Source organism: Pelmatolapia mariae, linkage group LG7, assembly GCF_036321145.2.
Source record: "Pelmatolapia mariae isolate MD_Pm_ZW linkage group LG7, Pm_UMD_F_2, whole genome shotgun sequence".
NCBI lineage: Eukaryota > Metazoa > Chordata > Actinopteri > Cichliformes > Cichlidae > Pelmatolapia > Pelmatolapia mariae.
In genome coordinates, this window is record NC_086233.1 from 27,931,761 (window position 1) to 27,954,445 (window position 22,685).

The 22,685-nt window shown below is 39.8% G+C and overlaps 1 protein-coding gene across 4 annotated transcripts in view; it reads left to right on the forward strand.

Moving 5' to 3' along the window:
• strbp (spermatid perinuclear RNA binding protein) overlaps positions 1–19,529 on the forward strand; it is a 92,005-nt gene extending 72,476 nt beyond the window's left edge. For 2 of the 4 annotated variants that reach the window (XM_063478751.1, XM_063478752.1), the window contains exons 9-19: positions 304–415; positions 1,088–1,185; positions 2,431–2,536; positions 3,225–3,308; positions 3,844–4,052; positions 5,537–5,689; positions 5,946–6,080; positions 6,855–6,995; positions 7,480–7,609; positions 8,328–8,381; positions 13,581–19,529. In XM_063478751.1, coding sequence (XP_063334821.1) covers positions 304–415; positions 1,088–1,185; positions 2,431–2,536; positions 3,225–3,308; positions 3,844–4,052; positions 5,537–5,689; positions 5,946–6,080; positions 6,855–6,995; positions 7,480–7,609; positions 8,328–8,381; positions 13,581–13,675 — 1,317 coding nt within the window. In that variant the 3' untranslated portion in view covers positions 13,676–19,529. Of the gene's footprint in view, positions 1–303; positions 416–1,087; positions 1,186–2,430; positions 2,537–3,224; positions 3,309–3,843; positions 4,053–5,536; positions 5,690–5,945; positions 6,081–6,854; positions 6,996–7,479; positions 7,610–8,327; positions 8,382–10,774; positions 11,222–13,580 lie in introns of those variants that run through there. The other 2 variants (XM_063478753.1, XM_063478754.1) reach the window with 2 other exon arrangements.
• The last annotated feature ends 3,156 nt before the right edge of the window (positions 19,530–22,685 follow it).

Consider the following 22,685-nt stretch of genomic DNA (forward strand, 5'->3'; position numbering starts at 1 on the left):
GAATAGCTTTAGTGTTTGTTTGTTTTTTTAACTTGAGTATGAACTTATACAAAAAGCAGCAAGATATTAAAAAAAACAGTTTTATTGATTAAAAAACACACTATATCGGATTCATATCGGTATCGGCAGATATCCAAATTTATGATATCGGTATCGGTATCGGACATAAAAAAGTGGTATCGTGCCATCTCTAGTACCTAGCAACAAAGTGGTCAGTGAATGGAATGTACCTTTTAATGACACATCACCCACATTTCTTTATTATTGCATGCTTATCTGTTTTTATGTCAACTTTTTTCGCAGCCCTTGGAGCTTATCTGTGAGAAAGCCATTGCCACCTGCAACAGACCCCTTGGGGCAGGAGAAGCGCTGCGCAGAGTCATGGAGTGTCTGGCCTCAGGCATACTGCTCCCAGGTACTTGGTGTGCTGTATTCATGAATGAATTTGTGACTGCAAAGATTTGAGTAGATGAGGATGTATTTTCATACAGTTTTCTGGCATTTCTTACGAGGAGAGCTAAATAAAGTTCTTAATGTGGGTAGATGAGGAGATATATCACAGCTCTGCTTGACACATTTTTGAGCTGTTTTTAAGAGAGGTCGAGACATTATAAATGACCCAGCAGAGCACAGCTGTCTGAGGCAGGTCATCATTATGGAAGCATCTTAATTAGAGCTAGCTTAATGGCTTCTTTGCAAAGTGTTCTGCATCACTGGGTAAAATTGTCTTTGAATAAAGCTAATTTACTTTGGATCGAAAACCAGTGTTCTCCTCTCGGGCTGGTGCTTTTCAAGTGCCTACTTTGAAGGACTGAAAGGAGCTATTTAAAAGTGGAAGAATCAAAGTTTAACAAACTGCAAATAAAAAATAACCCATTTTAATTCAAAGGGAAATGTATGCCACACTAGAAGGAGAATGTTTATTTACCTACAAGATGTTTTTCCGAATTCATTTTAATTCTCAAGATTTTCACTGTCTCTTTTAAAGTGAAGCCCAATTAAATGCTGCTGAGCTGCACCGTCGGCACAGAAAGTGACAATGACTGACTTAGCATGTCTGTGTGTCATCTACTGTCACTTCCCCCAGGAGGCCCAGGTTTACACGACCCGTGTGAGAAAGAGCCAACAAACACACTCGCCAGCATGACTGACCAGCAGGCTGAGGACATTACCTTCAGTGCACAGGTACACACGTACAATGTAGTTTAACTATGGCATTGCTATCACCCAGTGCTTCTTGCCCTGAGCTGGCAGTGTGTGGGAATCACTCAGCAATATGCCCATTAGCAAGACAGGAAGACCTCATTGCTGCCCCAACCACTCATTCTGCGAGCACACACACACACACACACACACATACATTCAGTCACCAGAAAGAGCTGTGTGGTGCCGCATTTTAATGATTGGTGTGGGAAGCTATTGCCATTGTAAGCCATAAATCCATCTCTGACACCTCGAGGACAGTATTTATGTGCGTGTGGTATTTGTGTGTGTGTGTATGTGTGCGTGTGCCGCCGTGTCCTTCGACACACACACTCGAGCGAGCAGGGCAGCCTCTGAGCCTCGTGGCTTAGTGAATCTTGCCGTCCATTTCCTTTTGAAGGCAGCATGGACGAGGCTGGAATGTCAATGGGGATAATTGCATTGGAGCAGATACAAGAGCAGATAGGAGAGAGGGAGCTGTTCTGTCAATGAGCTGCACCAGGTGTCATTAATATCTGAGACACTCTACCCCCCTAATAGATTTATATTAGCAGAGTCTCTATGTGCCATTTGGTTATCTGTTTGTGTAGACTGGGGATGCATGCAAGACTGTAAGTTAACGTAAAGACAAGTCATTATGGTTAAATTTGGGTACAGTTTTGGTGCTGTGTGGTGTAAGATAAGAAAGGTTTTTTTTGGGGGGGGGGGTTAAACTGTATATTTAGAAGTTTGCCCATGCATTATCCAGCTTTATACTCCTAAGTATTGCAGATTCACTTAAGTACAAAATGTCCATTGTTGTTTAAGTTAATTTTCTTGAGGTTAAGATTGTTGCATCAGCAGATTATGTGACTCCTCATCGGAACAGTTCTTCTGTCTCAGATATTCAGGATATAGCAAACAGCACAGATGTGCTGTGAGTTATCACAGTGTAAAGAGTGAAGGAGCTTCTTACATGTGTTTATCGACTGTAGGCTGTACATAAGTTAAACATTTTAGGATATTTTGACTCTCTTTATTTAGACTTAAAGAGTAACTCCACCAGTTGCATCCTTTTTAATGTTTTATACTGTTTTTAAAATAATTTAATAATGTTTAATAATGCTAGTAAACATCTTGAATACTGCATGCTGTGCCTCTGTTGACATAAAATTTGTCTCGGTTCAAATCCATTTCTCAGCTCATCATCTTTCTTTTTGTGTATGGTGTGTGATTTGTGTTCAACAGCATGCTCTCAGGCTCATGGCGTTCGGACAGATCTACAAGGTGTTAGAGATGGAGCCTCTTCCCTCAAATAAACCATCACAGAAATATCCGTGGTCTGATAAAGAAGGTGTGTACCTTTTTTTATTCCCCATTGCTGCTCTGCCTGCCCATCCAGTTCTGGATCAGACAAGGCCTTGGCTGTCTTCTCACACTTGTCATGACCTTTCTGGGTGTATTATGTGTTTTCTATGCACTTCTGTAGCACTGCCAGCATCCTCAGAAAGGCTGACATATTAATCATAATAAAACTAGCTTCAGTGATGTAGGTATGTTATATACATTTTTTTCTCTTATTGACCCTGTCTCCAGTGCCACACTAAGGATTTTAGCTTTAGTGAAATTGCTTTAGGTTGTGCATGCTTTCTGCAGGAAAAAGAGAGACTCACAGAAATCTCATAAGATCTTGAGCTGGCACATAGCCAAAGTGACTTTCGTGGAAAATCGAATCGGGCCTTTTGAAATTTTGATGCTGAGATGGAAAAAGCATTTATGGATTAAGGTGCACGTAGGGCACGATCTGGTATGTCTTCCTCATTGTTTGACTGTTTGCTGGTCTGCCTGTCAGCTCTGTTTATCTTCTCTGTGTGTTCATCCGTCCTGTGCTTGTTCTCTTGTATCGTTTGTTCTCTGTGACATTGCCTTTGTGTGTTTTTGTCATACACAAGTGCCACATGTGTGAGTTGACATAAACATCTCTTGTAGTTAGTGATTGATTAGTAATTCTCTCTGTGTTTATCTGTGTCTTTTGATTTGAGGGTTAGGTTTGAAGAGGCCATATGAAGATGGAGCAATGGATGACAAGGACCTCATCAAGAAGATGAAGAGGAATCTAAGAAAAGGTACAAGGAGGAAGACAAATCTAATATTGTAGTATGCTTGTTATATTTTAAAGCCTAACAGTGCATATGATTCAAAGTATGTTATATTAGAAAATGTTCTTTCATCATTCGATTTTCATGATTTTATCTACAGAGAAGCCTCGCTTATCTTCACCTTGTCTCTCTTTTGTTGCTCCCTTCCTCCCTTTTTCATTCCTCTGAGACACATCGATGCTATTGATTGTTAACATTTTAGTAGGCCACCCAACCATTCCTAGTATTTTCTTTGTACAAGGAGAAGATAAACCCCAGCTAATGGAGGCAAAGAGGCATTTCTATATATTGGCAAAAAGGAGGAAAGTGATTAAAGAAGAAAGGCGCCTTTATTCCTCATAAAAACAACTTGGCAGAATGCTGAAAAACATTACAAATTACCCTGATTTTTCTCTACTCTGTCCAATTTCAGCTTTTATAACTTTCGCATTACAGTTATTAAATGTACCCTGGTTTGCTTTATGTCTTACTATTACTCTCTCTTACCTGTTTTTGGCCTTAGTCCTGGACAGTAAAGCCATAGACTCCAACCAACCAATGAACGCCCTGATGCGGCTGAACCAGATCCGGCCAGGGCTGCAGTACCGCCTGCTGTCCCAGTCAGGGCCGGTTCATGCTCCAGTCTTCACCATGTCTGTGGACCTAGATGGAACAGTTTACGAAGCCTCTGGATCCTCTAAGAAGACTGCAAAGCTTCACGTTGCAGTCAAGGTATGCTTGATTACATTTGTGTCTTTATGTTTTTTTAACATGGTTGGTTAGAAATGTAGGTTGGTTGGAAAGGTTCTGAGTTCAACTTGCTGGCTGCTGCCTTTCTCTTTAGCAGTTGCATGGCCACAGGTGTGAATGTGAGAGCGAGGGATGTCTCTATCTCTATATGTTAACCCTGTGGCAGACTGGCATTGTGTCTAAGGTGCAGCCCTCCTCCCACCACATGACAGCTGGAATAGGCTCCAGCATCACCATTAAGAAGAAAATGGATGGATAAAATAACATATAGAGAACACAAAGTAATTAAAAAAAATAGTCTTGTTATAAGAAGACAATCATTTCTAATGCCCCTCGCAGTTGCTGTGATCTAATGTCTGACATAAGCATTCACTTGGACTCAAGGATGAACTGGCTACTGGTCACTGTGACCTCAAAACCTGTTTGGATTGCCACTCAACAACACCTTTGCCATTATTCAGTGCCATAACTGAGGAGCAGAATATTTAGATTGTGAATACATTTCACATTTGATCAAATGCTGAAATAGTGACAGTAATTTTTGGGGACCACCTATTCAAGTCTTCAGGCCACGTGCCATATGAGTCTGGACGAGCACGGATTTAAACTCCAACTTGACAGGTTGGCAGTAGCCTGAGGCCTCAAGGTGGTAATTTCAGTTGGCTCCCTGAAAAATTTAATAAGTTCCAGCTGACGCCAAACCTGTATGGCTACAAATATGTTTTTGCCTACGTATACCTGCTGATGTGTTTGTGTGTGTGAGGAAAGATGGAGGTGGGCAAATCCATGTAATCCCAAAGTGGTTGTGAACAAAGAGGCTCTCCAGAGCACAGAGCTGGGATAATCCGCTGTCCGCTCCATTCCCATAAAAGGCTCTTTCTCCCCACCTCTCCTTCTTTTCTATTCTCCTTCTTGCTCACTTCCTTTCTCTCATGTGCTCACCTTTTGATCTCTCTTTCTTGCCTTCAGTTTCTTTACTTCCTGTTCTCGCTCTCTCACATATACTCTTACTATAGGGGCTGGTTGAGCAGCTGTGACACAATCAACGTCCTTACCTTCCTTCTCCTCTCCCTGTCTGTGTGCTGCTGTCTTGTCAAGGACTTACATTAAAGTGATATGATACTCAAATCAGCTAACCATTGTACAGCTGAGCCATTAATACTGCAGTATTCCTGCCTCAAGAAGAAATATTGGTTGAAATAGATTCTCAGCATGCTTCTTTAACTCAATCTTTTTTGCCTGATTACACTAATGCAGTCTTCTCAGAATGAAGTGATCTGACGTAAAGGAACATGAGTGAGTTCATCAGAAATCATGTTCATATTGCAAAAGCAATGTAAGATTGTTTGATTAGTTTTATTTTTTATTTTGTTGTTTTAATGCATATTAGCTCTTTTGGGTGTTTTTGCCTGCCTTTTTCCTTCCTTTCCTACCTTTATTTTTACTTCCTTGCTGTTGATCTCAAGGTTCTCCAGGCAATGGGCTACCCGACTGGATTTGACTCAGACCTGGACCCCATGAGTTCAGACGAGAAGTCGGACAGTGAGGGGAAGAGCGAGACCTCCTCGCACACTAGCAATAACCCAACACACTCCTCGGACAGTTCCAACACACTTGAGGTAGGGAATGAGAAGTGTGTGTCAACAAATGAAAGCACACGCTTAGTTCAAATGCTTTTTTTTTTAATCTGGTAAAATTTGATTTGATTCAAGCTACTGAAGCATAATAGGAAGTCAGTGTGGTTTAACAATAAACACACCTAAATCACTGACATTTTCATACCATGCGTCATCTCCCATGTTAACTGTCATATTTGTTATTTTATAAATAAATGAACCCACTTTTAAGTTACTTTAATACCTTTTCACTCTCCAGGTGCGAACTCAGGGTCCCATACTGACAGCGAGTGGAAAGAATCCTGTCATGGAGCTAAACGAGAAGAGAAGAGGCCTCAAATATGAGCTCATCTCTGAGAGTGGAGGCAGCCACGACAAACGCTTTGTTATGGAGGTGAGAGAAAAATGTTTTTGTTACAGATCTTGTCAAAAGCAAAAGTTGAAAAAAAGAAGTTGCCTTTGAACATTGCCTGCTTTTTCAGTCATTTTCAGTCAGTACAGTTTTATAAATCCATATATAGTTGTATCTATATATGTGCACTAGCCTTATGGCATATGGGTTGCCTGCTAAACGCAGTAAGGAATGCCGGTGTCCCAGGTCAGGCTGTGTTAAAAAAATGTGGTTATACCAAATATTGGCTTTCAAGCTTGTTAGAATTGTAAAAATTCAGTTTTTACCATATAGAATATATTTCCATTTGTGTTTGCACGTTTCAATAAATCAGTGCACCTATTTCCTATCAAAATACATGTATAAAGAAATGAGGTCTCAAGCCTTGTGCGCAGTATTGTACACAACCAGAAACAGGCTCATCACCCGGTAGAGTCAGTGGGGTGGTTTGTTTTCCGACATGCCTGGTTGCTCCATCGCTCTGCTGATTGATTAGCAGGCCTGCTTGACAGCAGGGCATCCTTAAACAAGCCGTCCTGTTCAGCAAGACTCGCTGACTGACTCACTGATGACTTCAAAAAACGTTGCCTTTGGCCCACATTGTGGGATTTTTAGCTCTAACAGATTTGTACTATAAAAACTGTGAATACCCGTACATCAATAAAATAAGAGAGTATTAATTGTTTATAAATCACTACAGGTCCAAAATGTAGTATGTTTCTTTTGTTTTTCCCTAAGCATAAAACACATTTCTGTGAATATTTGTGTGCATGTTAGGTGGAGGTCGACGGGCAGAAATTTCGTGGGGCAGGCCCCAACAAAAAGGTAGCAAAGGCCAGCGCTGCCCTAGCAGCTCTGGAAAAACTCTTCTCTGGTCCCAACGCAGCTGCAAACAAGAAGAAGAAGATATTGCCTCAAGTAAGGAGAGACACACTTATGCAGCACAACCCTGACACAGAAGTCCCCGATTAACTCTGTAGCATGTGCATTTACACTGAAACAACAATAAACTATTAAACCAGTCTTTCTGTCCTATTTTGCATTACTGTTATACTCCATTTCTGATCAAAAAGCAGTTGGAGAGTTTGCCCAATGTGTTCCTCTATCAGTAATCAATAACACTGTGTTTAGACTGATTTAACAAGTTTAACAGATCAGTACTTTTATGAGATCACCCCTCTTCCACTTATGTTGTCAATAACGCAATTTCCCATATAGATCTGTAAAAAATGAGACCCCAATGCATTACAACATTGTCAGTGTTACATGCATGTTTGATTTGATATCTTCTTACAGTATCACTGCATTCATGCATTTCAAACACACATCTTTCTAGCTTTACGGCCAGCTTCTGATCTTGGCATTGTGATTGTTAATATGTGTACTCTGTGCCTGTGTTCAGACCAAAGGAGCCCTGGCAGCAGCAGCAGCAGCCTCAGCAGTAGCAGCTCAGGTTGCCAGAGGAAGAGGAAGAGCGGCCCTAGCAAGAGGAGCCTTCGTCAGTGCAGCTGCACCTGGATATGTCACTCCAGGTAGTGAAGGGATTTTGTGTCTTGTTACGTGACAAAAGAAAAAGTCACCAGTTTGCAACACTGTAAATGTCGCATATGTTGTTTTTAGATATAAATCAATAATACACAGCTAGCACAGTTAACCACTTAACATTTTGCATCTTAATCTTAATTTTTCTTCTTCGAAAAATGCACATCAAATTATACTGGACATGGTTTTTAACTCAAATCTCTGTTCCCAAGCTTGCCGATTTCCCATTTTACCACTGTACAGAATTTCTTGGCTAAACCGTATTTTATATTATATTTTTTATTTGACATGACAGTTTCTGCAGATCTGGTATTTTCTTTTTTTCTTGGCCTTAAAATTCTGACATTTTCCTCTGCTTTAGGCAGAGGAAAATTTATTTTCCCGTGGTTAAAAAAACCCATGCATTTCCCTGTAGTTGTATTGCAAAATATCACAAATACCCTACAGTCACCTATAGAAAAGGGGATAGCAGTAATTTGTTGAGAGCAGATAAACTGTGTAGCATAAAAACCACTGCAAGATTTATCTTCATTATGCTTGAGGAGTACAGCATCTACTTAGGTCTCATACTTTAAACCCATAGCTGTCTGCTAGAATTCAAAGTGGCCAAAATAGTCATCTGAAGTTACACAAAAGCTGAAACGTGTGTTAGTTTTGGATTTAACAAGTGCAGAATTGAATTAGACCTTGTAACCTCTTTCCCAACAGGCTTTGGGACACCGTATGGCTACAGCCCTGCTGCAGCAGCTGCTCCTGCGTACGGTACGTGCCTCTTCACGTCCACTCCTCATCAGCTCAAGCCTCCTTTTTCCATCTGTAACCTCCCTCCATCTCTCTCTCTCTCTCTCTCTCTCTCTCTCTCTCTCGCTCTAGCCATTTGTGGGTAAATTAATGAATCTTCAGTAGGTTTACACTTACAGCCCTTGTCCTCGACTGCTTTTTATATCCATTTCTTCTCTTTTCTCAAAATGATTTTAAAGTCTTGACCCCCTTTAAGATCAAAATTTTAGCGTTTAACATTGAATCTCTTTGTTGTCTTTCTACAATCAGATCTGTGCTTTGGCTAATTGTCCACTCAGTCCTTATGTGTTAATCTGCCTGTTGCCTCTCACACCCTCATCTCTTATGGTTGGACTGCTGCTCTATCAGCACAGAGTGCTGTCGTCTGTTTCAGGCTTTCATCTAAAATCACCCAAAAAACAATCCTGATTGTGTTTATATCGGCACACCTTCCGGCATTGCCTTCAAATAGTTTAAATGCAAAAGAGTAGAAAACTATGAAAAATATTTGAATAGTTACCTTGTTTCTTGACTTTTATTAACCTTTTATTAACTTGAGCCCCAACTGTAGAGCCATCATCCACATTTCTGTTTAGATTAGCAGAAGGAATAGAACGAGTTCCAATTTTTTCTTTGGCCAGTACTTTTAAGATACACACCAGCTTTCCATCAGTAGGACTGCTGCTACACTGTTTTCTTGTTCTCAGGACATAATATATACTTATACTTGACCTTCAATAGCATAGGTATTGGCAAAAAACCCACTCCATACACATATTTACCTCAACAGACTGAGTCCTGTGCAGTGGGACTTCACATGTAGCACTGGGAGGCCTCGCCTTCCATCTTACAGCCTAGTTTGAAAGGGTCTTATGTGCTAGAAGAAACTACCTTGAGGGCCCCAGGCAGATTTGTAATACCCCCTGAGAACCCAGAATCCCTGAAAATGAAATCCACCTCAGTTATATGTTTATGAAAGCTGGAACCCAGTGTTAGTTCCCAGGCAGTTTCAACTGGGTTTTTTTACATGTTAGTGTGACACCTTTCCTTGCTAAAATAGTCTGCCTTCACTGGCACTTTCAAATAGTTATTGTTTACCAAAAAAATACATCAGTAGCTGGCCTCATACTAAGCAACTGAAAAACAGTAGTGCATAACTAGGCTATTAAATGCCCTGCATGTTCTGTGGAAGCACATAAATTGCTGCATACTGTGTGTACCTTTGACCCGTTACTCATCCGAACATGTCACGTACCCTGGCTTGTATAACTAGTCCTGACCTTGAACTTACTCTGCACCTTCCCACAAGTAAGTAGGAAGTTCAGTGGAGATTAAAAATATGCATTGAACTGGAGAAAAATATAGACACGAAATGTTTCATCCACACAATTTGCAACAGCACAACGTTTGATATCTCTCTTTAGTGTTTTTGGTCTCCATCTCTGCACTTGTATTGTTGGACCCTGAAAAAAATAGCTCTGCAAGAATAACAGGTAAAAAAATAAAAAGCAACTTTTGGCTGCTCACTTATTCGCAGGGGGTCGCCACAGCAGGTAGCTCTGCGTGTTTGATTTGGCAGATTTTTACGCCGGATGACCTTCCTGACGCAACCCCAAAGTCACTTGTGTCTCCTCACAGTTCAAAAATATTTCCCTTCTAACACGCCTTGATGCAGCCTGATAGTGTAGCTCAACTCAATCTAAGGCCACATAATCTTCTGATTATTCCAAAAGCTGTTAGATTTATTACTACAGTATCCATTACGGAACAATGCAAGCACCAGCTTCTGTTTCATTATTTTTCAATTGATTCTTTCTCTTTATTTTACCCCTTCATTCCTAATTTTAAAGCCTTGATCATCATTATTAACATTACCAGTGTACACACTAGTGTGATTGTTGCGATCAATTATCGGATTAGTCACACTGACTAAAACATATTTTTTTAAAATTCTAGTGCAACCTGGCATAATTATTACTGCCTTTACAATCTAGAAAGAAATCTTGGATTGTCCTGTCTGATTGTCTAAAGGCCCTGCTGGTCACCATATTCCAAATCATAATAAATAACGGGATCGTTGAATCAACGCTTTTAAATTGACTCAAATGGACCGAAATTAACAGAATTGCACAAAATTAAACTTTAGCTTTTCTTTTTAACTCCCGCTTTGTCTTCTGTGGTAAACCACTAATAAAGGCTGTCACCTCGTGTGCATACATTCCTGCTTTTTCTCACACAGTTACACGTCTACCTCTGGGAACCTGCTTGTCTAGTGTGACGGGTGTTTGATGGACATGCTCTTAGCATAGTGAGAATTGGTTATTTGTTCCCCAGAACTCATGCAGAGCTATGCTCTTCTCATGTCTCCCCTCTAGGTTTGCCCAAGAGAATGCTTCTGTTGCCTGTCATGAAAGTGCCCACCTACCCCGTCCCCCACTACCACTTCTTTTAGCATAAGAGACACACCATACCAAAATGCACCTAGGTTTTCTGTAGAAGGGAGACAGTTTTTTTTTCTTTTTCTTTTTTACAGTATGACGAAGGGGAAAGGATTAAGGAATTGAGCTGAAGATTTGTAAAAGTGCTTTTTTGCTTATTTTATATTGTTTTTGGTTCCAAAAACTTTTATGAATATTAAAAACCCTGCAGGTTTTAAGTTCTTAAGATATAAAAACATTTAAAAACTTGAAGGATTTGTACTGTGAATTGTTACCTCATTCTTTGAGTCTAAATAATAATATATCTATCGATCCATACATATCTATAGCCTTTTGTTATTTTGTTCTTTCCTTGCTAAAGACGATGATATCCTTTGCAATATGACACACACATCACACATATTCTGTGTACAAAGAAAATAATGTGAGTGGTGTGAAAGATGTATAGGAATAAATCATCAATGCTGCAAAATAAAGTTTATCTTCAATAAAAGCTGAACAGCTCCTGTTGTATATCTCATTTAAAGGCTTTCAGCTACGAAGGAACTTAATAGAGTAGCGCCTTCCTCTTTGGTTCTGTTTGGACTGGATTTGTACTTATGTCACCTAACGTAGACAGATTTACCTATCTTTTTTCAAACCTGCAAATAGTACTATAAAACCTACACTATTAAACCTATAAATAGTACTAGTACTGTTAATATTCCAAGCTCATGCATTCGCAAATATTGAATTTCAGTACCTCGTCACCTCTCAATTCATCTCTTTGACCTTCAGCTTAAAGATTACTGAGAGAAAAAGACAAAGACGGCAAATGATGAATTTAGAACACCCTTGTTAGATCCTCCATCTTGCATTCAGTTGCACAATCTCATTACTGCATGTGGAATTAATATTCGGCAGGTTTCCCGCAGCTCTCAGACTTAACACCTACAGTATTGCATCGGTTGTAATGTGAGCTAACGGCAGTCTTTTGCAACAGAAGAATACTGACATTGCTTAAGAGGACCTCACTAGCATAAATCATCCTACAAATAATAAACATAATATGTTCTGCACAGACATTTAAATCAGTGTTTTTCATCTTTGCCTGACATACGAGTTGTAGCTCCATCAAAAATTCATGTTGATCACAAACATTTACATAATCAAAAGCATGCAAATGAAATCATACTTCACCGTTAGCATTTTCATGTTGTTGTTTCATAATTTTCAGTGTCATTGTCGGTATGGTTTGTTGTGTTTGCTCATTTTTTTTCCTCGATGCTAAGCACCAGTACCAATAATACCACTAAAACCTGGGCTTAAAACTATCCTCTATAAGATGACTGTAAAGAAAAAAACAGTCTTTACAAATAATAGCTAAGAGGAAAATGGCTCAATGTAAATAGAGTGCAGTGAAGGTGAAACTCAAGCTTATTCCATCAACACACCAGTCAAAGAGTGCCAATCGAGACAGAGTTCTGCCCGTGGCCCTTCAACCACGTCTTGGTCATCCAACCAGCAAGTGATAACCACACCCCCCTTCGAGGACGTCTCCATGGTTACGGCTATGAGGCGCAGCCATTGGATGAGAGGACCCAATGTCTTGTCCAATGGTTGGTTGAGCTCCTCTGAGTTGTTATAAAGCCCTTAAATAATCTCTGTCCTTCTGAGACAATCTTACACGATTGAAGACTATTTCCACTTCTTCCATTTTGTGTTTGTTTGTTTTTTTCTCTTATTCTTTTTGTTCAGGTTGATATTATTTCAATGCATAAAGACCCAAAGATCCATAGAGAATATTTACTGGTTTTGATATTTAGGGAAATATGCTTTATGGCTTTTTTGCACTTTAAGCTGCATTAGTTTAGCATAAAGATTGTAAGCAGGGGGAACAGCTAGCCAAGCTAAGCTCAGGAGCTCGCATTGTAGAAATGTGGCTGAAATTAAAGCAGCAGAAACTAAATTATAATGATTTTTAGTGTCTTACTCTGTGCACCTTTACAGGACATGGACATAGAATCCCCAGGGGTGTCCAATTATATCTGCCACCTGGACACCAGCAGACAACCCTTTGAGTCTGATTGCAGGATGGTGCCACCAAGGATCAGGCTTGTTCTTGGACTGTGCAGCCTGGGTTAAAACCTTGGGTTCTTTATTGTATTCCCCGACAAAGACATTGTCTTTCTGTCCTATCACGATGGTCCAACCCAGTGAGACGGACCTTTCACTAGACACTTGTTTTAATGTTCTGACTGGAAAATGTACATTTCTTCTAAAGCAACCAGTTTTCTTCTGAAAAATCAGCTCCACAGCCACGGGAGGTATTACAGATCCCGATAACACTGATAACACAATTTAGCACAGTGTGTTAAATAAACTAAAAGTGTAACTATTAGTCTTCCTGGCGCCCCTAGTCGGATTTTACCATTTTTGGACAGAGAGAGGCTCGCTGTTTCCCCGTTTCTAGTATTTTTGCTAAACTAAGTGTCCTTTGGATGCATCTTCATATTCATTAGACAAGCGGCATTGATCTTCTCATCTACTATTCTTCCAAAAAAGCCATTAAGAATATTTCCCAAAGTGTTTTGACTATTGCTTTAATTTGATATACAGGACATTTCTACACACATTTCTACATTCTGCGCTATTTTAAATACACTCATATAGTTAATATACTTATATACCACTTTAAAAAAGTGTTTTAAAAAAGTGTACTAATTAGTCAATCTTCCTTTTTCTCTGATCTTCATCACTGCAGGTGGTCTATTTATTGACAATCCTTTCTACCAGCCGCGCACCATCGCTCCTTTTATCATTCATCTGGGTCCACAGGATCTCTTCTCTGACTTCTAGAGGCAGCACATTGTTGGAGGCGCTCTTCACACTTACCTGGCTGCACACATGCCCATCTGTTTCTCCGTCTAATGCGGGCTGCCTTTGAATCCCAGCTGATGGATTCACACATTCAGAACAGTTTCAGTTTGATCAGTCTACTGAAGAAACTTTCTTCCTGAGAAAAAAAGAAAAGGCAGAAACTATCTGAACCATCGACCGAGAGGCGCAAAGCACCTCTTTCTGTTTTCTCGTCTCTTCACCCAGATCATCTCCTCAGAGGAGAGCGACTTTACAACAAGCAATACTCGGATTTTACGAGAAACGTTCAGCTGTGACTGTGCAGGGCTGGGCTGGTCTTTCTTATAGCAATACACCTGAACTCCTCTCTTTGAGCTTACCTACTTACTTACTTGAGAAGATGTGAATGTCCAACAAAGTTTTACCCAACACAGCATTGCAATAGCTTATTTTGATTGTATATTCAATGTATGTGTGCGTGTGGCTATAATATAACATATATATACACACACACATATATGTATGGTGTATTTCTATAACAATGTGTTGACAATATTAATATATGATGTATTTATGTAAATACTCTATAAAATATAACTATTGTTGTTATAAATTATTTTAGAATTATAAAGTGTAATGTAACTGTAATATCACAGTATAGCTTTCTTCCAATTTTATATACACTGAGCAATTGAAGCTAGTTCTAGGAGAGGCAATATTATCTTTGGTATTCCTATAACCTGTGCTGTTAGAATAATAATGCTTCCTACTTTCCTTCCTTCCTACTTTTCCTCTATCTTTGATGTCTTTCTGAGCCTTTCTGAGCACGCTCTCTGCTGCCCGAGGTTTGTTTACACTGCCCGGACCAGAGGTGCTCGCTACTGAACACACTTATAATCACACACTGACACACACACAAACACACACTATTCCTGTCAGAAAGCACATTTTCTATAGTCTCATTGCTGGCAGGGAATACTGTTGTTACAGTATGTGTATGCTTGGATGTACACGCTCCTCCCTCTTCCATTAATGGACGCACCACCACCTCGGCACAGATCACACATCAGCTCCGTCCCGCAAGCCTTATAGGGACCAAAAGCACAGCTCACTGGCACTTCACTGTTTCTTCTTTCTGCAGACACACACATTCACACACATTGTTTCCTCCAGCTCTCTGTGGCTGTTCTCTGCTGTATGGAAGTGATGCTGCTGGTAGCGAAAACACATGAGCATCTTACAGGTTGGGAAAGATACAATACAAATTAATATTTGGGACAGTTTTTTCACAAAAATGTGATTTGGGTCATCAGGAGTTTGGACTGAGAATGCAGTTATTGAAGTACGTTTAATCGTCGTTGTACATGAACGTAGTTATTAGTGTCAAAGCTGTCTTTGGCCTCATGTTACCTTACCTGAAAATAATTTAAGTATCAGATTCGCATTTGGTGTTCAGCTCAGTTGTATAAGGGAAGAAAAAGTTCAATCTGTGGATATGGTCATAGCCATGTGTCTCTAAATATTGAGGCTAAGATGACCAGGTCAATGACCACAAACTTTTGACATAATTCTACAGTAAAGGAAGGCAAATTAGCTTTTCATGTCATCCCAAAATTTTGAGTAGTTGATTGTGTAGTACTACTGTTACAGCACATTGTAAATGTATGTCATAAAATTACTGGCAGTTTAGGTAACTCTGTAAATTCTAAAGCAGTTCATTCAGATTCTGTTTGGATTTGATTTTGCGGCATCAAATTAAGCACAATCCCTCCAGATCAGCTGATATCAGTGCCAGCCCACGTCTGCTGGTTATACACAGCCAAATGGTTAATCTCATGTAACAGTCTTCACTGTTTGAGGCCGTAGTCACTCAGACCTAGAGACTGGTAAATGACCCCGTGGCTTGTGGTTGCTTTGGTTGCAGATGAACCTTTTTCAGACACTTACTTCATGTTCACTACCGTTTGGACAGCAGTCAGTGAGTGTTTGCAGACAAATCTGCTTCTGCACGCAAATTATAGGCAACCTGTTAGTGACACATTAAAAGGAGGTTTTCAGTACGTCACTCTGTCTGTGATCGATTTCACCGGGCAATGGCCATCAACCATTCACTCAATACACATTTTTCCCTAGCTGTGGAAGGTTGCCTGTCTCTAGGCTTGTGTGGCTTGTGCACCTCTGCAGGCCACTTTGCAAACCACTTTCACCCCCAAACCACATTTCATCCTGTATCTGACTTAATCTGTGTGAATGTGATCAATATGTTCGATAGTTTAAGACTTTTCATTGATGGCTGATCTGTACAAGGGATCTTGCCCACAACACAAAATGTAAATCGCCGTTGCTGTGCATGATGTTTGGGAGGGTTTTGTTTCTCACATGGTTTTGAAGGTTTTTCATCGCTGTTCTTTCTTATTTTTAACCTTTAGTAGAGAGAAGATGTCAGTCAGCAGAAGCTACAAAATGTGCATCAAAAACCTTTGATTCTCCTCACATTCGCCTTGATCTGGGCGCAAGTTTGATCTCCTGTGTTTCTGCTGGCTTTGATTCAACAAAAAAAAAAAGACATCTGAGAAAAAGCCGATAGACACAGCATGACTCTAAAGTCAGCGTTTCTAAACAATAAGCCGAATTAGAGTGAGATTTTGCGACATTACTACGCTGAAAATGAAAAGAACTTGACAATTTTGCAAGGATGGTGATAATTGTTGTGCGACTGAGAGGTCGGGTAGCAAAATGGAGGCTGTTGTGTACTTCCTGTTCCCATAATGTGTCTATAATCTCTAATATACAGTTATTAAATCTTCAAACTTTCATTTACAGTTGTTTGAAATCCTAATGACAGCCTGGCTTTACAAGAGTAAATATTACTGCTCTGACATGGAGCACAATTAAGTTGAGATGTCTCACACAAACTAGATCTCGGTTTATTAATTGACTGTGGGTCTTTGCTGTGAATGACTGTTTCTTGCTTTTCAATCTTTTTATAGTGGTTTTCCATTAAAGAAGAGAGCTGCTCTTGTTTGATCTCTAAAAGTGTAGGATAAAGTTTAGAGCAGGCTTTGCTCTGACTTTTCATTCACATGTGGAATTCACGTGGAGGTGAATAACTTTGAGGTTAGCTGTGTGGAAACAGACCTCTATCAGCTGAGAATTTCTTCTAAAATGCCCTCCTCCCTGCCCTGCCTTCATCTCCCTCTCTCTGCCCCTTTCTCACTCTCCAGATGGCCCACATTAATAAGGCAGACAGTCATACTTCAGTGAGCAACCTTTTCATTTCCCCTCAGACTGTACAGACACATTGGAGGAGTCACCCTGACTACTGACCCAGTCCTTTTAGTCTGTTGGCCGGACAACCGTATTCAGACGAAGGGTGGCGAGGTTGAGAGCACAAAGAAAGCGGGTCAGTCTAAACCTGGCACAGGCAGCTTGGCGGGAATGTGCAGGCAGTGGCTCCTCCAGTCAGCAGTATTTTTTATTTACTGGGGAGCTGCTGTCTCCTAAATGATACCACCATATCTAAAAGCATCATTTTTTCTTAGTAATCTAGTAAGGAGATGAGAAATCTGCTTGATGTTTCAGCTGAGAAAATATACTCTAAGTATCCAAGTTGTTTGGGGAGTTAAAAGAAATTATCAAGAGAGAGAAAAATAAGGGGAAGAGGAAAAAATATATACTTATATTTAGTATATTGAGAGATTGAAGGGAGGCTGACTGATGAACTGACTAGATATCTTCCACTTTTATTAGGTCAGTGACAAAACCAGCCGTACTCCACCACAAAGTGTCTCAGAATAGAAAATATTGCAGTGATGTGTTTTTTCTGGAACCAAAAAAAACACTTATGAGCGGCTTGAAAAGAAATGTCAGTGTGAATAATGTTTTAGAACATAATGGTTGTCTTTTCTGGATTCCAGTCCCACTGATGGATGTCATTCCTACTCTAGTAGTCCCCAAGATCACTATAAACGAGTAAACAGCGGCACACAGACACATCCCTGTTATTCTGCATCTACACTGCCTCTGGTGGGCGTTCAACAAAAACTACACCTGTAAATCTAAAAAGCACAAAAGACGCACGAGCAATACACTCACGCATTGTACTCAGGGCTACCTGACACGCACGTGTATGCAACAAGACAAACACACACACACAGAAGCACACATGTACTCAAATGTGTAAATATTTCAGCTTTTACCGACAATAACAGCCAAGCGCACTGAGTCGACATGACACTCTTTGCTCCATGGATTGAGTATTTGTGAACTATGTGAGTCACACAAGTGGTTGGACCTTGTTTGTACATTAGGATATGAGCCATGTATAGCTGAGAAAACACACCCACACCTGCTCCATTTATTAGTGCTTTATACTAGGCTGTCTGTAGCACTGTACATGCATTGCTTTTTTGTTGAACTGGCAGTTACCTGTGTGATAAATTAAGCTATCAGAAGAAAAGAAGAAAGAGTGTTGTCTCCAAAAAGTGGCAACACATGCAGGAGCTTTGAGTGTTTAAATTCTGCGATAGGTTCAATGGTTTAAGAGATCGGAGAGATTTTGCTCCCCATTTATATCTGGAGATATAGCCATGTTTCCCAAAGGCCCCTCTTCTCCTCCTGCCAGGTCAAAAAGGAAAATGCATGAATGCCTTTGGAAAACAAGGAGGGGTTTTTTTTTTTACTACACGATGGGATTCATCTAGACACCAAAGACTACGAAGCCTTTGCTGCACAAATCTGATCATCCTGCAGTCTCAGAAGTGAGAGATGTGATCTGTCTAGACAGTTATGAAATGTCAGGAAAGAAGGGGGGAAAAGAATGCTCTCCTGTGTGTAAATCTGAAAGAAAACCTGTCTTGCTCACTCTTGCATTAGCACAGAAAGTTGGTGTTTAAATCTGGGGATCATGCTAAATTTGTCTGGAAGCAACGAGAGAAGTGCCGTAGGAAGACCCGGAAAGTCCATCCGCAAGTGATTCTGAAACTCTGCAGAGCTGCAGAAATAGATCCTGGATTATGTTTCCACTGCTTAGGCACAGACTAACTGCAGAACAGATCATTTTCTCTGGGTGTGTGCGTTTATGTCAGAGGGTGGGGCGGTGGGGTATGTATTAACACACCCACATGCAGACGCATGCATACACACATACATATACAGCACTGCAGTCACATCAAGCATGTTGTTGCATACTTCCTGGTCATAATTCATGGATTGTTCACGTCCATCGTCCTCCTGATAAATGATCAAAGTCTTTTGGTTGGGAATGTACACAGTTGTTATGGTGATTGTAGAGTAGAATGTATTTACTCGTATAAAGAGTAAACTTGTTTTTTGTAGAGAAGCATATATACAGAATATATATGGATAAATACATATATATACATCTATATATCTTTTGAACTACTTGTGTGTAAGGGTTGTTTTGGGTGCATCTACCCTGTTAGGATTCATATTTCTTTTCCCCCTTTTTTTAATTTTTAATAATGATGTTTTGGCAAAAATAGCATCTCATGAGTGATGATTGTTTTCTTTTTCCTGTAAATATCTTCCTTTTTTTTGTCTTTGACCAAAAGGGGAATAAAATACACCGTTTTATGATGCTGCCTATGAATTTATGAAGTGATATCTGCTCACAGAATCTATTTGTTCCATTAAATGATCAAAGTTACATTTTGTGAAACTCTACAAGGTTCTGCTTAACAGAGGCCACTGATAAAGAATGATGAGCGTGATTTGAACTCGCTGTATAGTTTGTTTTAATTAGTAGCAGCATTAACATCAGTGATGATCTGTGGTTGTCACTGTTCTTGACATACAGTAACCAATGCTTGATGAACTGAAAATAAAACTGAGAAAGTGCTAAATCGATATCTGAGTATCTTTTTTTTTAATTGTCTCACACTGATGCCTATCAAAAGGGCCTGACCATAAAATAGATCTAGATTTTTTTCCAAAATACAATACTGTGCAATAGTCTTGAGACAACCATCATTTATTTGTATTTTGTTATGAACATGGGACATGTGTACATCAGGGATGTCATACAGATTTTACATGGTGGGCCACGTACAGCTCACTTTGTTTCTAAGTGGGACGGACCAGTGAAATTTTCTGTCAGTGTTTAATCCCTGAGATGTCTGAATATAAGGTAAAGAAGTTCAACTGTATTTTTTAGTTTTTCTACATAATAATTGTAAGAAATGTCTAAAATTACAGAAAAAAGCATTTTACTGAAATTCCTACAGAAGATCATTAAACAAACTGGGACTTTACTATCATCTAATTGCTTATCTGTTATTTAATTACTAGGTCTTTATCAATAGAAGCTGCAAAACTAGTTAAAATTTGATATTGGACGTTGGCTGCCTTATATTTCATTCTCTGTCAAGATGATCCCACACTGCTTCAATATTGTTGAGGTCCAGGCTCTGGAGAGGCCAATCTATTACTGATAGTTTCTATCCAGGTATGCTTTTTATTGTCTGTGTGTTTAGGATCATTATCATGCTGAAAAATGAAAGCAGTTTCAAGTCAGATGCTTTAAAGATGGTGGATCAAAGTCTGACGGTTTCTTTATGTCACACCATAATGTCAGACTCAAGGTTATAGACAATAATTGGTAAGTCTGTCTAAGAGTTTCAGCACATAGTGGTTTAGAAATATAAGCTGTCAGTCCTCTCTAAAGCAGTACTGCTTATGGTTGAGTCTGAGTATCCAGTGACATCTCCAGTAGTCAACACCATCAACGCACAGCCATAGCCGCCAATCATCCAACACAGCAATAAGTGTCTGTGCGTGCTGTTTCCTAAAAAAAAAAAAAAAAAACAACAACAACAACAACAGAGAAAAACGACATGCCTTTTTCGTCTGACAGAAAGCAAAAAGGACAGCAAGGATGACGCCTAAACTCGCCAGACTATGACAGCCATCCTGACAAATTAAACCCTGCTCAGTATTAGTACATTGTGTCAATTGTGGTAGAATTAATGCATTAATTCAGGCTTAAAGTACAGTTTTATGGTATTATTTTCCCTTGAAAATGCAGACAGAGGTGTCAGAAATCTGAATGGGATGCTCCATTTGCATGCCAGCTCCCATCAACATGATAAAACCTTAATACAATGAAACAACTGTCTTCTATAAAGACTTGTTTTACAATGACTGCTCAGAAGTAGGGGAGGATGTACGTGATTAAAAATCAACTGAAGCAGAAACACCACAGTTTGAAACCTGGCTTTGTGCACGCTCACTTATGTACACACTAATCTGGAAAACTAATAAGACTCAATATAATACCAGAGTCATCTGTATGCTAGGTGCAGACTCATACACTGTGGGGTAATAAATGACCTTGGACTGCTGACAACTTTTTGGGATGGCCTGTATTGTATTTCAGCTGGTAACAAGAAACGGCGATATGCTCACAAATCAGATTAATTGGACAGGACTCATTCCTCTCCCCCTGACAGAGGACATCAGTGCCTGTTTATAGATGACAACATTGCTGGTGAAGATTTAACAAGGCCGGCAAACAGCTAAAGCCAACACAACATCAAATATCAGCTCTACATTTAGAGTAGCTATTTTATTCGAATGCCACAACCACACAGGATCTACACCCAGATTGTATGGTTGGTAAACTGTGTGATAATTCTAGCATATTTTGACAAATATAAGACTGACTGGTCTGCAGTGTTATTTCTTCATTTGAGCAAAAGAGGTCCATTTTAATTAAGCAGGTGTTTATGGGTGGCCTGTGGTTCGATCCCTGGCTGCATCCCAAAGTATCCTAGGGCAAGATACCAAACCCCGAATTGCTCCTGATGCGTTCTTTGGTGTGTTAGTTTTAGATAGACGAAGAAAAAAGTGTGTGAATAGGTGAATGAGACATGTTGAGCAAAGCACAAGCACATGTCATCACACCTCTAACTACAGTGAGGAAGCAGAAAACTATCTATTTTTCTTTACTTATTTATTTGGCTATGGTTGACTTACTGTATAAGATTATCCACAATCTATTGCCACAACCACATAAACAGTTTGTAGCAAAATATACACACTTTATTAGTTACCCCTTGGTAGTACTGGTTTGGTCCCCTTTTTTTCATCATTCATGGCATGACTTCAGAAGGTACCAAACATTCATCAGAGATTTTGGTTCATGCTGACATGACGGCATCATGCAGTTGCTGCAGATTTGTCAGCTACATGATTTGAATCTCCTGTTTTACCACATCCCAGATGTGCTCTATTGGACAACCATCGCCTTCCTGACCTGCTGATACAGAATAGGATGGATTTATGCTTTCATGTTGAAATTTGGACCTTTCCATCTGAATGCCCCAGCAGAATCAAGACTCATCAGACCAGGAAACATTTTTCCAATCTTCTATGGTCCAGTTCTGGTGAGCACATATGAATTGTAGCCTCAGTTTCCCATCTTGTCTTCTGTTGCTGGAGCCCATCTAGGTTCAATGTGTTGTGCATTCAGAGATGCGTACCCTCATGTAACAAGTGGTTATTTGACTTACTGTTGTTGTTCTGTCAGCTTGAAACAGTCTGACCATTCTCCTGTGACCTCTGGCAGTGCAGACTGGCAGAGCAGCTCTAACGTCTTTACAATAACACGTTTAAATCCACATCTTTATTCCTATTTGCTAACATATTTGAAATCTCAGTAATTTAATTTAAACATTACCACCTTTGACTTTTATAAAAATCATATTTCTCAGTCCATTTTCCTAATGTGAGCTCAGTACACAGCGATCTCATGTATAAGAGAACCAAGTCCAAATATAAAGGTGCAGATTTGGTGGTTTTGTCTACTGAGACTGATAGGAGAAGGCACATAGTCCATCTGATATACACAAAATCACGACTGGCAAATGTTTTAGACAGGAAGTTTTCCTTATTTTTCCTCAACACTCCAAATCTAACTCAAAAACCATGATAATCAAATGTCACGGCTCTCAGCTTCCTGCAAGAATACCCTCAGGCTTAATTGTTCATT